The sequence below is a fragment of the Mirounga leonina genome, unplaced genomic scaffold (assembly GCF_011800145.1).
Source record: "Mirounga leonina isolate KUSES-001 unplaced genomic scaffold, KU_Mleo_1.0 Mir_94, whole genome shotgun sequence".
Classification (NCBI taxonomy): Eukaryota; Metazoa; Chordata; class Mammalia; order Carnivora; family Phocidae; genus Mirounga; species Mirounga leonina.
In genome coordinates, this window is record NW_023270855.1 from 39,277,265 (window position 1) to 39,290,993 (window position 13,729).

At 44.4% G+C, this 13,729-nt stretch overlaps 1 protein-coding gene and 1 pseudogene across 3 annotated transcripts in view; both read right to left on the bottom strand.

Moving 5' to 3' along the window:
- The window catches only part of RAD54L2 (RAD54 like 2), a 109,040-nt gene that overhangs the window by 18,815 nt on the left and 76,496 nt on the right, over window positions 1–13,729 (bottom strand). For all 3 annotated transcript variants that reach the window (XM_034998372.1, XM_034998370.1, XM_034998371.1), the window contains 7 exons: window positions 8,605–8,806; window positions 6,428–6,567; window positions 5,688–5,804; window positions 5,146–5,372; window positions 2,653–2,835; window positions 2,381–2,514; window positions 803–999 (listed from right to left, as the gene is read on the bottom strand). In XM_034998372.1, coding sequence (XP_034854263.1) covers window positions 803–999; window positions 2,381–2,514; window positions 2,653–2,835; window positions 5,146–5,372; window positions 5,688–5,804; window positions 6,428–6,567; window positions 8,605–8,806 — 1,200 coding nt within the window. The remainder of the gene's footprint in view (window positions 1–802; window positions 1,000–2,380; window positions 2,515–2,652; window positions 2,836–5,145; window positions 5,373–5,687; window positions 5,805–6,427; window positions 6,568–8,604; window positions 8,807–13,729) is intronic.
- LOC118005950 lies at window positions 2,905–5,134 on the bottom strand (annotated as a pseudogene).

Below are 13,729 nucleotides of genomic sequence, written 5' to 3' on the forward strand. Positions count from 1 at the left end.
GCTTATGCCAACTGGGTAGCAGAGAGCGTGACTTTACAGAGTACCAGACTAGGATTAAAAACGGGTCTGGGTGAGACTGATGGGAATCATCCAGACACTGCGGTCGGCTCTCACCCTCATCAGCGACTTGGCACCATCTGCAGGCTGGCTGGTGGAGAGTTAGCTAAAGGATAGAATCTTCCTGGAGTTACCTGCCAGTCATTGCTAAATGGCAAATTCATCCCAGCTCTACCACAGACGCAAACCTAGAACAATCTACAGATGAAGAGACCTATAAAATGAAACAGCCACTGAACCTAAAAAAAACTTTCGTCCCCAAATGGGCAAAAACCCCTTAGAAGAGGAAACAGAACTACAACTATGAGAAGAATGGCTTTCCCTAAAAAAAAAACGGAGGTAAATTCTTTTATAAATTCATAATATTATTACCACACTGTATGGTAGTGATTTAAATACTTTATAAATATTTTCTTAATGCTATCCCAGAACACCTCTAGGGCGAGGTGAGGGGAACAGTCACTCTCCCAGCTGCTCTGTGAGAGAAACAGGGCCAAATGGACAGGGGAGTCTCCTTGAGCCAGCCTGTGCATGGCCCACCCAGAATTCCACAGCAGGCAAGGAAAGCAGCACCTTCTGAGAGCCAGGGGAGGTCATCCCACCGATCTTAGGGACCAAGATTTCTGGCACGTGACAATACAACTCATATCAATAACCTTCAAATTTCCCTTGGTGCCACTACAGACCCTATTTCCTTTCTCCTAAAACACCACCCCTAAGGGTATCCCAGGGATAGGCTGCCCACCTCTCCGAAACTCCTGCTGTCGATCTTCCTCATCCAGATCAATGATGACCGGGTGAGAACGTTTCTTGGTTTTCTTCGATCTACCTGTGGCAAAGGATTTCTTCAGGGTGAGGAGTCTGTACATTTCGTACCCCATCAGCAGTACCCCACCCTCTGACACCCAATCAGCCATCACTTTAGCACGAGCTGCCATTGTCCTGCAAGAGTGAACAGAGAAAAAATTACTGCTTCCACTGCTCCCCAGGAAGAACTGCTCACAAGCAGAGCCGTGCTGATATACATTCAGTGGCGGCATCACCGTGGCTGGCCAGCTGTCCAAGGACTCCCCAGCATCCCAGAGACGCTCATGTCACTGAGGATGGACTGGGTCACCAATGACAGTTACACAGCAGAAAAACAGAAGTGCAACGGCACAAGGCAAGCAAAAGTGACAACTCCTGGGACGCCTGGGTGGCTCAGTTGGTTAAGCGTCTGACTCTTGATTTTGGCTCAAGTCATGGTCTCAGGGTTGTGAGATTGAACCCCGTGTTGGGCTCCGTGCTGGGCGTGAAGCCTGCTTAAGATTCTCTCTCTCCCTCCACTCCCACCCACACCCTCTCCATCTCTTAAAAAAAAAAAAAAAAAGATGACAACTCCCTTGGATATACATGCATGGCTACAATTCTACGTTTGAGAGAGAATTTCAAGTTATTCCCATAATAAATACAAGGTAGTAAAAGCAAGGACAATATTCTGCATTTTACCTGCCCGGGCCCTGGTGAGTAAAGAGCCAAGGACAAGCAATAAAGGAGAAAGAGCAGCAGAGCCCAGATGACACTCGGCACAGTTCCTCCACTCCTAAACAACTGAACCCTGACTAATTCATTAACTGCATGTGGACAAACGGTCCTGAAACCCAAGAAACAAGAGCAGGTGATCAACCATCTAGGAGGCCACTCACAGTCTCCTCATTTTGATGTGTGTGACCAAACATCACAAAAGGCAGCCTCTGCAGAAAACAAAGGCTATCTTCTCAATTATCCATGCCAGCGAGGGGAAAGGATAACATGGATAGCTGGCTTGAACCAAGAAATAGCTTTAGAATTTGGGAAATTAAGTTGAATTTATGAAATGGAAATATAAATAATTTTATTTACATCTAAAACAAAAGTTTGCACTTTACAAAGCTTGAAAGTTGTACCATTAAAGGTCAACCGTAGATCAGTGCTAAAAAGAGACTGTTGATTAGGCTTCTAAGAAAGAGAAATGTAAAAGGTGAAAAGTTAAGAGGAGGTGGACAGTTTGATTTCGTCATGTTGAATTTTACTATCCACTTGGGAAAATAGGACGAAATATGCATATTTTTCAGGATATAAAAGCATCTTCAAGCAGAACATAAGAAATTTCCCAGGCTACCTAACTGACTTTACTGAAAAGCCAGGTAGAGGAAAAAATGAGTAATAAGGGGTGGGGGGCACATCGAGAAACCAAAAAGAATCTGGGAAGACAGGGTTCATATGCAAATAGATTGCCTTGATATCCAGACCCCGGGAAGAAGTCTAAAAGGAAAGAGCAAAGAGGAGAAGGTAGACCACCTACTTGTGCTCATCATTCAAGATGTGAACTTTAAAGAAGCGAGGCTGGACTTCTTCAGGCTTGTTGTCAGCTGGAAGGGCTTCAGGAGCTGGAAGCCACATGTTGAACTCTGCCAGCCAATTCTGAAGAGTATTAACCTGTCAGAAAGCCAAGTCCAGGAAGAGTTTTAAGAAAGAAGCTCAAAGTTGAGCTCATTGAGCTTTTCAGTACCCAGCAAGGCATTAACCCAGAGCTCCTCAGAGGGCTGACAAAATGATGCCTTCCCCAACTCTTACCGGCACAATGGCAAGGACAGTTTTGGCTGGCGTATGGCGGAAGAGGACATCGATGAAGGATATCACTTGCAAAGTTTTCCCCAGACCCATGCTGTGGGCCAGGATACAGCCAAAGCCACTACTGGTCTTAAACCTCTCCAGGGATTCAACCAGGTTATCATACAGGAACCGGATCCCACCAATCTGACAAGGGACAAACACAGGCATAGTTAAAGGAGCTGGCAAAGACCAGGGCTTTAGTTTTATTCATCTTGGAACGAGTCAGAATTAAGTAAATGAGCAGATACCACAACAGACAGTTGGTGTGAATGGCTACAAAAGTTTCCCTGAACCCTGACTAGTCTATTGGCTGGTGACAGTCTTCTAAGAGAAAACACAGAAAATCATTCACCTGGCACAATGGCCCATCTAAGGCAAAAATCTGCAGTACCAAATTCTTTTTTTTTTTTTTTTAGCTTTTATATTTGAGTTTATTCTTCATTTAACTTTTAAAACACTACTATAGTTGAATATTAAAACAAAAACAATAGCAAGTAGTGAGCTATGATTATAGTCCTTCACTCATTCACTACTGCATATAAAATGCCAGCAGTGTTACTCACTGACCCCATTAAGAGGTCTGACACTGAACACCACCCCTGGGATGATGTTCATCATCCTCATAGGCTTCCCCATTGTAATGGCACTGTCTTTCCTGATTTGGATCAAAGTCCACCAGTTCTACCTGGTCCATTTCATCAGGCTCTTCTACTTCCTTCCTCTCAGGTAGGAGTTTTTCCAGGAGAGAGAAAGCCATTCTCAGGAAAGTTTACCTTAAATTCGATGATTAGGCGACCCTTCTCATATGGTCTACGATAAATTGGCATGCCTTAATTTAGCACACACTTGATATCTCCATGCTTGACAATTTGACCTGGGTGAGAGGTGATGACGATGGTTCGGTTGTCAAGACTACTCACTTATTGGCTTTTGAAGGCCGCACAGTACTTCAACCAGCTGTATGTCCATACACATGAAAAGGTCTTCTCCTCGCCAGGTAAAAACAGCGTGGTCCTTCTGATCTAAAATAATGATAATATCTCCTGGTTCCAGTCCTGGTTCTTGGTCTCCTTCACCATGGAATGTTATCTTCTGGCCATCCTTCATACCTTTATCAATATGAACTTCTAGAATCTTCTTCTCTCAAACTATCTTCCTCCCATTGCAGCTTTTACATCTATCTTTGGGACTGATCTGTTCCCCATGGCCCTGGCACTCCATGCACACAGACTGAATTTGCTGAACCATTCCAGGTCCTATCTGATGAGTTCTTATTTGCATTCCAGTACCTCGGCAATTGGGACAACATTCGACTGCTCCTTTCTTACCACCTCGGCCTTCACATTTATCGCAAATCACATTCTTCTGCAGAGCTAAGTTTTCTTCTTGCACCATTATACAAATCTTCTAAGGTTACTGAGAGGTGGTGCACAACATTTTTACCTCTCTTTTCTCTCTGCATCCTTCCTCCTCCTCCAAAAAACATATCAAAGATGTCCATGGGGGAGCCAAAACCACCACCAGCTCCACCTTCTTTAATTGCCTATTCTCCTCCTTTGTCATATAATTCCCTTTTCTTTGCATCAGAGAGTACTTCGTAAGCTTGAGAAATCTGTTTAAACTTCTCTCCTTCATTTGGATTCTTATCAGGGTGGTACTTCAAGGCCAGTTTCCTGTAGGCCTTTTTCAATTCCTCTTGGGTGGCATTGGGTTTGACCCCCAAAACATCATAGTAAGTGGTTTCTTTCACCATTTTCTACAGCAGGTGAGAGGGCCGAGGCCGGTGTGGGGGAGCGGGAAGGCAGCTCAGGCAGCCGCCGCTCCTTCACGTCTCACCAAGCATTTTGGAAAGTTCCTGCAGTACCAAATTCTTCACAGCGTCTCTCACTCAGCCCTTGGTTGCTTACCTCAAGATAGCCCATTCCATGAGGAGCAGTTCTTATTAAGAGTTATTATGCTGAGTCAACCTCTGTCTTCATGGAACTTCCACTTGGTTCCACTTGGTTCCACATGGAACACCACTTGGTCTTGTTTCAGGGCTCTGGGTCAACACAAACCACTCTGTTCCCTCCTATCAAGAAGTCCTTCAGACTTCTGACTCTTAAATCTCTTCTGGAACTACTTCCAGAATCAAATCAATTTCCTAATCAAAGCACTGCCCTCCAGACAGCATCCCAATCAATCTTGCAGATCTCACAGAAGGAAGCTCAAGATCATTAAGCTGAGAGACCCAGCACCTTCTACACAATAGGGCAAACCTAAAGCTTGCCCTTCCCATTCATCAGAAATCCTGAAGCATCAACTGCTAAGAGGAAGGACACAGGCCTTTCCAATAACCTGCTCTAGGTACCAAACAAGTACTTCACAGGCTGTGATGCTAAAAGCCACCAGCAGGTGATGCTCTCAGCAAGGAAGCTGAAAGGAAACAAAGAGGAGAGTCAGGATTTGTTGTACCTGATGCGGCTTCACTGCCCGTGCCAACTGCGGGGCCAGGAAGACATTCTCCTCCTCTGGAGGGTGGTTCAGGTTGACGAGGACCCGCCCCAGAGCATCGCGCTGGTTTAAGATATCGTTCACATGGGTGCCACCCTTCTCCTCTTCTTCATCCTCCTCACTGACAGACTCACTGCTGTCCACAATGTGCAGAGTGTCCTCCTCTCCAGAGCTCAGTTCAATCACCTCTGAGACAACCAACAAAACAAAACAAAAACCCAGGGAGTGGAGATAATTTACTGCCCATCATTAAAGCATTACAGCATGGAAACAAAGTTAGAACTTGTCATCACTTGTAAATTTTGAGTTTTATTATTTCTCTCTTCCAGCTTCAAGTTAAGACAAGGGAAAACCCTACATTTATAAGGAGACTCTGGGACATCTGTCACAGTCGGACCCCAAACCGAATGGGGAAGGACTGATTTCGATTCAGAGGTACAGCCAATTACTCAGGGTAAACATTGAGTCAGGAGGAAGTGGAGGGACCTCTGGCTCGACCTTACCATCTCGACTGCTTTTTTCATCCTCACTGCCACTGCTGCTGTCCAAACAAATGACTTCCTGGGCCAGGACCCGAGGAGGCAGTTGCGGACCATCGCTTGCTCTTAAGACAATTTCCTCTAGGGAAGGAAAGATGGAAGGGAATGTCAAAACCACATTTAGCTCAAACCTACCGCCCCAAATGACTTTTCAGCCTTTTTCCTTTGTTGCTCTCAAGGGGACTATCCCCTGAGGAGAGAAGCAGAGGGGTGTCTCAAATACCTCAGTCCCCTTTCTAACTTCCCTTGTCTTTACTGGTTCTTACCTCCTGGTGTCCACCTGACCACTAGAAAAGATCCTAATCCCTTGGCATGTTAAGATCCAAAGTTATGGTAGAAAAAAATTCAAGTAAGATCCAAGGAGTACATTAAACAAAAAAAACACACACACACACACACAATTACTTCTTTTTTTTTTTTTTTTTTAAGTAAAGTCTACGCTCAATGTGGGGCTTGAACTCACAACCCTGAGACCAAGAGTCTCATGCTCTACCCACTAGGCCAGCCGGGACCCCTGAGGGGTACATTTTTACCCATCTTAAATTTTTAGATGTTTCTGATCATTTGCTCCTAAGAAACTGAATGACTCAAAAAGATTCCTGAGAGGCCACAGTCTTATTTCAGATCTGCCCCTCACCACTGTGTGTGCCCAAGGCCTCTTCTCCCTACACTTTAGGGCCTTTCCTGCCACCTCCACTGCTTACCGGGAAGGAACTCCAGGGGAACTGTAGGAATGGGGGCGGCGTAATCCTTCCTCTGTTGCTCCAGGCGTTTCCTTCTTTCCAACTCTTCCTGTTGTGCTGCTTTGGTAACCGGCTCCAACTGATCCTCCCGGAGCAGCTTTCTAAACATTACAAGAGTGAGCACTTGGGTTGGTTTACTTGAGATTTGGGCAATGTAATGTCAAGCTAAAAAGCTCATTGCTGAGCTCACAGATCTGAGGCAGGAGGAAGAGAAGCCCCATCAGTCCCATACATCCATGCAACAGGCAAGGTTAAAAAAAAAAAAAAAAAGAGGTGGGGGAGACTACAAGGCTCAGGTGATTCTGGGCTAACATTTTTTCATATTATTTAACTTCCTGAGACATGCCCCTAAAGATTCATCTTTGCACATAACAGATCAAGAGTAAAACAGAGTAATTCATGATTCATCAAGTTGAAAAACAGTATTAAAAAGTAGAGTTGTTATGTGGGAAAGTAGGATTATAGATGATTCTGCATCTTTATTTCCCAAACTTTGAGTAAAATTTTTATTTAATTTTATTTTATTATGTTATGTTAATCACCATACAATTTATTTTATTTTATTATGTTATGTTAGTCACCATATGATACATCATTAGTTTTTGATGTGGTGATCCACGATTCATTGTTTTCGTATAACACCCAGTGCTCCATGCAGTAAGTGCCCTCTTTAATACCCATCACGGGGCTAACCCATCCCCCCAGCCCCCTCCCCTCTAAAACCCTGTTTGTTTCTCAGAGGCCATAGTCTCTCTTGGTTCATCTCTCCCTCTAATTTCCCCCCCTTCATTTTTCCCTTCCTTCTCCTAATGTCCTCCATGTTATTCCTTATGTTCCACAAATAAGTGAAACCATATGATAATTGACTTTCTCTGCTTGACCTATTTCACTTAGCATAATCTCCTCCAGTCCCATCCATGTTGATATAAAAGTTGGGTATTCATCCTTTCTGATGGCTCAGTAATATTCCATTGTATATGGACCACATCTTCTTTATCCATTCATCTGTTGAAGGGCATCTCAGCTCTTCCCACGGTTTGGCTATTGCGGACATTGCTGCTATGAACATTGGGATGCATGTGGCCCTTCTTTTCACTACATCTGTGTCTTTGGGGTAAATATCCAGGAGTAAAATTTTTTTTATTTTATTTTATTTATTTATTTGCGAGAGAGAATGAGATAGAGAGAACACGAGAGGGGGGGAGAGTCAGAGGGAGAAGCAGACTCCCTGATGAGCAGGGAGCCCGATGTGGGACTTGATCCCAGGACTCCAGGATCATGACCTGAGCCGAAGGCAGTCACTTAACCAACTGAGCCACCCAGGCGCCCCAGGAGTAAAATTTTTAAGCTATTATGTTTAAAAAAAAACCCCACAAAAAATAGATGAGGTTAGGAGAAAAAGATCTCATTGATCTTTCTTTCTTTTTTTTTTTTTTTTAAAGATTTTATTTATTTGACAGAGAGACACAGCAAGAGAGGGAATACAAGCAGGGGGAGTGGGACAGGGAGAAGCAGGCTTCCCGCTGAGCAGGAAGCCCGATGTGCGGCTCGATCCCAGAACCCTGGGATCATGACCTGAGCTGAAGGCAGACGCTTAATGACTGAGCCACCCAGGCACCCCACATTGATCTCCTTTCAATAGCAAAAGAAGGGCTGTAACAGAAGGAAGGGTTGTGGGGGATTTGGACAGTTAAGGAAGCTCACATCTGCCACTCACTTAGCTCAAGGAAAAAGCCCTGCTTTGGACCAGACAGTCCCCTGCCAACCAAAGTTGAGCTCTAAAGAAAATGAGAATTCAACTTCTTTTATCTCCTCCTGTTATGAAACCTAAGGGAAAAATAAAGGAAAAAACAGAGTCCAACCAGAACAACCTATCATCCTTGGGCCGCCCCCAGGGCCTCCAGAGAGTAGGAGACTCCCCAGCACAGCCTGAGCGCCTGCCACATTTGCCCCACAACCTCTGACAGCCTGAGGTGATCCTGAGCTGCATCTCCACTGTTAATCGGGGCACACAGCTTACACTTTTCTTCTTCGGAAAGGAGACTCCCCTGCTCAAACCAGTCCTGCTACTGACAGCCTTCAAGTGAAGGTAATACCTCTACTCTTTCCCTTCTCCTCTCACCCTGAGCACAGCTCACCGTATGTTTCTCCTCATGTGGGAGGGCTTCTGAGCTCTCTTCTTTTTGGGGTCCTCGGAGGCTAGGCTCTTGCCTTGGTGGCGCCTAAGCTGCTCTGAAGGCTCAGACTGAGATGAGGTAGTTGAAGTGCACCGCGGTGGCCGCTGCCCATCTTCCTCCAGCTGGGCACACTCAGTGCCACACATGTCTTCCAGGGATGGGTCTGAAAAGACAAGGGGAGAGAGGTGCCAGGGACTGACCTTTACAGGGAGAAAAGTGGGTGTTTTTTTTTTTTAATTTTATTTATTTATTTGACGGAGAGATAGAGAGCACAAGTAGGCAGAGCAGCAGGCAGAGGGAGAGGGAGAAGCAGGCTCCCCGCTGAGCAGGGAGCCCGATGCAGGGCTCCATCCCAGGACTCTGGGATCATGACCTGAGCCGAAGGCAGACGCTTAATGAACTGAGCCACCAGGCGTCCCGAAAAGTGGGTTTTGACGCCAGGCACACCTGCGTTCCAATCTCAATTCAGCAACTTATTAGCTGGTAAGCCAAGGCAAGTGACTTACAGCTCTCTGAATCTCAGTAGACTGATTTATAAAATGAGAATAGTGATGCCTACATTTCAGAGTTGTTATGAGGACTAAATAGTGTGCATGTCTAGAACGAAGCCTGCTTCAGAGTAGGCTCACAACAAATGACAGCCATCACTCTTGCTATAATTTAGCACTCTGAGGAGAGTGAGGAAGCTTCATGGCCTCAGAATGTTCTGAAAGGGAAAACAGGTTTCCAAATACAGCTCACACTCACTTGTGTCTCATCTATCCCTCCTTTCAGTGTTTTAAAGTGTTCACTCCTTTGATTCACTGGCCATTCAATGAGGGCCTACAACACGGCAAACACTGTCCAAGATGCTTCAAGGGATGTTTTTAAGACTTCTTCCTTGCAAGGAGCTTGTTTGTTTTCTAGACACAATAAAACAAGGTGTGCTAAACACCACAGGAAGGGCAGGCTAACTGACCTAAAGAACTTAAAAATATAAGACATCATTTTTCCAGCCAGAGATAATTCGCTAAATCAAGAATAATTGCCTTAGGGTCACAGGAATATGAAATACATTACTTTGTGGTGTGATCACACAAGGAATTATATGAGAGGTAAAATATAAGTGAAGCCTTGAAAGGTGAGAATGTCTAAACGTACTGCCTTGAGGAGGGGAAAAAGGAGGAAATTCCTGGTGGAGGGAATGTCATTTGTGTCATCAAACACCGGCAAGGACTGGGGTTGGAAAAGCAGGGTCCGAGTGCACACCCCTCTTTCGCAGTCTGCCGAGCAGCATTCTGTTTATGTGATGGGCAGGCTTTGACAGTCACATATATCATAAGCCTGTCTCCAAATCCACCAGAGCCTCCCAGATACAAGAAGTACACAACCAAAAAGTCTTCCCCAAAGGTAAAAGCAATGTAAAGCTAGAATATAAACGCTATAACTGAGATGGGCTGATCAATGCCACTTCGCTCTCAGGCAGGAAGGACTCAGGAAGCCTAGGGTTTTGGTAGGATGATTTTTGTTTGTTTTTAACTAAACTTTAAAGATTTGCTTATTTATTTTAGAGAGAGAGAGAGAGAGCACGAGTGGGGGGTGGGCAGAGGGAGAGGGAGAGAGAATCTCAAGCAGACTCCATGCTGAGCACAGAGCCTGATGTGGGGTTCGATCCCATGACCCCAAGATCACAACCTGAGCCGAAGTCAAGAGTTGGACGCTCAACCAACCACACCACACAGGCACCCCATGTTTTTAACTAAACTTTAAACTTTATTTGGATTTCACCAGTTTTCCACTAATGTCCTTTTTCTGCTACAGGATTCCATCCAGGATATCATGTTGCATCTAGCGCTCATGTCTCAGTCTCTCTAAACTGTGGCAGTTTCTCAGTCTATTCTTGTCTTTCATGACCTCGACAGTTTTTTTTAAAAGTACTGGTCAGGTGTTTTGTAGACTGTCCCCTAATTTCAGCATCTGATGTTTTCTCATGATCAGACTGGAGTTATGCTTTGCAGGGAAAGAATACCACAGAAGTAAAGTGTCCTTCCTTCTCATCACATCTTATCAGGATACATGCTATCAACATGACTTACTACTGGTGATGTTAACCTTCATCACTTATTTAAAGTGGTGTCTGCCAGATTTCTCCACTGTAAAATTACTATTTTCCCCTTTCCATATTTTAGAAGCAAATCACTAAGCCCAGCCCACATTCAAGGGGAAGAGAATTAAACACTATTTCCTGAGAGAGGGGCATCAAAGAATTTCTGGACATATGTCAAAATCACATGCAAATATTTGGGGTGGTAGGGAACTGTGAGGCTTTGAGAATGCAAATATCCAGTTTCTTAAAATTTACCCACTCATTTTAACATTCATTAGTTGATCTTACCAGGAGGAATTATTACTATGGTGTTCTAATAGTGGTTTTCCATTTTCCTCTTTACATCTACATTCATTATTTGGAATTCTTCTGTGAGGAAGATCTGTCCCTTCTCCCTCATTTATATATTCAACATTTGTTTATATCAGTATGGACTCAGGTGCCAATAGGGTAAGAAACACTGAACGCTGTAGGCTTTGGTAAAGGGAGACAGTGCTGCCATAGACTTCAATGAGTGAACCAGTAAGCTGATGTCCCCAAACCCAAAGAAAGACGTATCATGGGTCATCATCATATGCACTTAATCACCAAAAAATAACAAATGGACTGTATCATCAGCCAGTGGCCAAGTCACAGAATCATGAGTGTTCCAGACACTCCATCACTGCTTATCTTCTGTGGTTTGGTATAGCCCCTATTATCACTGTGGGTTCCTTATGGTCTCTTTCATATGGATGTCAGATTCTAGAACAGCATGGAGTTGGGAACTAACATTTCCTGAGAGATAACCAAGCATAGGGGTTCACTATGGACACTGAAACCAGACTTCTGGGGTGTGACACCAGCTGTCCCTTATTTGTTCCTCAATTATACAAAGGGAATAACAACTGTCATGCTATTCCTTAGCCTGACAATGGGGAGATGGTTATGTGAGACAGCCTAGACGAAGTGCTGGAACAATGCACATGGTAAACACCATATAAAACAGCTGCTGCTTTTTCTAGGACTACTACCATTCCAGCTATAAGGAATGAGTTTGGTTTCTTATCTCCTCTCTTTTTTATGATAATTACAAGGTGAATTTTGCTCCCCTCATTCTAAATTTGAGAAACCAAAGCCCTAAAAAGTTAAAAAAAAAAAAAAAAAGAAATAGCTTGCCCATGGGTATATAGGAAATAAGCAGGAAAACAGGAGAAGACCGTTAACAGAACGAGCTTCATGGTCAGGCAGTGCTAGTGTTCAATCCTGGTGCTGTCACTTACTTACTAGCTCTATGTTCACGAGTTCAACTTTTCTGAGCCCTAGTTCTCCACATTTGTAAAATGGGGGTGTCAACATCTCTCTTAGGGAAAATATCCTTCTTTAAACCCAGGTCTGCCACACTCCATGAAACTTCATACTCCCAACCACACTGAACAGTCTAGGAGCAAACAAAGCTACAGGGCTTACTCAGCCATGCTGGGTAGCCATGCTGGGTATTTATTTATGTGGAAAATTCAAACTTTAACTATATATTCTACATATATTATATATTCTAATCAAAAATCAGAAATAAGAAAGCAAAAGGAGAAGCAGAAATGACACAAACTGAATTGTTCTCACAAAATGAGCATTTCTTACAAATACGCAGGTGCATATGTATACACGTGTACACACACACACAAACCAGCCACATGAGACTGCAGACCACATCTTCATTCTAAACCTCTCCACATGAGACTACCACAAACTAGCCACTGTTGCCTCTCCTGCCCCTTGCCTTTTAGTCTAGCCTAACACACCAGGAGCATTTGAGTACCAGGCCCTGTACCAAGGCACAATGGAATGGTCCACATGGGGAAACACGTGAGGTGAGCACCTAACAACAACAACACTTGGGGAAAGGACACCCAATCCAGCCTTGCCTAGGGCTGGGCATGGGGGTAGTAGTCCTAGGAAAAGCAGCAGCTGTTTTATATGGTGTTTACTATATGCTGAGCATTGTTCCAGCACTTCATCTAGTCCTCCCATGTCCTCCTTGGGAGAGGTGAAACGTGGGTTTAATCTAATATAATAAGTAGGCACCAACTAGTAAAAGGAAAGAAAGAACATTCTAGGCAGATACAGGAACATAAGCAAAAGGAATAGATACTTTAAACAAGGTGGAATAGTTAAGAAAATACATGCAGTTCAATACTGGCTAAAATTAATTAAGCGAAACAGCAGCACGAAGGGCCTTCCAACCCAACAACCACTTCCCTATCTCTCCCCAGGAGCCCCTCATCCAAGACAGACTAAGGTGTAGACCCAAGATCCTTCCTACATGCTGCACAGACATCAACCCCTGTCCGGGGGAGGACTAGTTCCAAGGCCCTTTCTTCTTAGCCTTCTACATTCCACTGACAACTGTTTGGGTGGGGAGAGGAAGCTAATGTGGCCAATGTAAAATTTGGGGCTGGAAGGGGGTAGTGGTGTGGACATGTGTGCACAAATGCACATACACACATGTAAGTACCCGGGGTGATTCACTCTCCTGCAGCAGCGGTGGAAGCAGCTTCCTTGGCTCTCACACTGAGAGACCACTGAAGGGTTTTAGGTAGACACCTTGCTTTTTGAAGAGCAAAGGGGAAATGGCTAAGGGAGGTACCAGACAAGAAATGTTCATGAGGGGACAATGCAATTCCATTAACAGGAGCGAGAGGTTAAAACATCACAGTCCCTTCTCTGTTACCACAGGATCCACAGCAGGCCTTTTACAAAAGGCCTCCCAAAGACAGCAGAGTCCACGGTGACAAGAAGCACTGGGAACACAACATGAGCCTTGGCTTGTGGACATCTTCCACCCACAGAGAAAGTAAGGTGCTACTGCTTTGTGTGTCCAGCCAGACACGAGAACTAAAAGAGAAGCTCCAAAGGAGCTTCTCAGCAAATCTGACTGGCTACCCTCCCCTCAAACAGTCCTCTCCTATTTCTACCTGAAGCACTACATGAGGAAAGAAAGGTCAGCAATTCTGTTTTCCT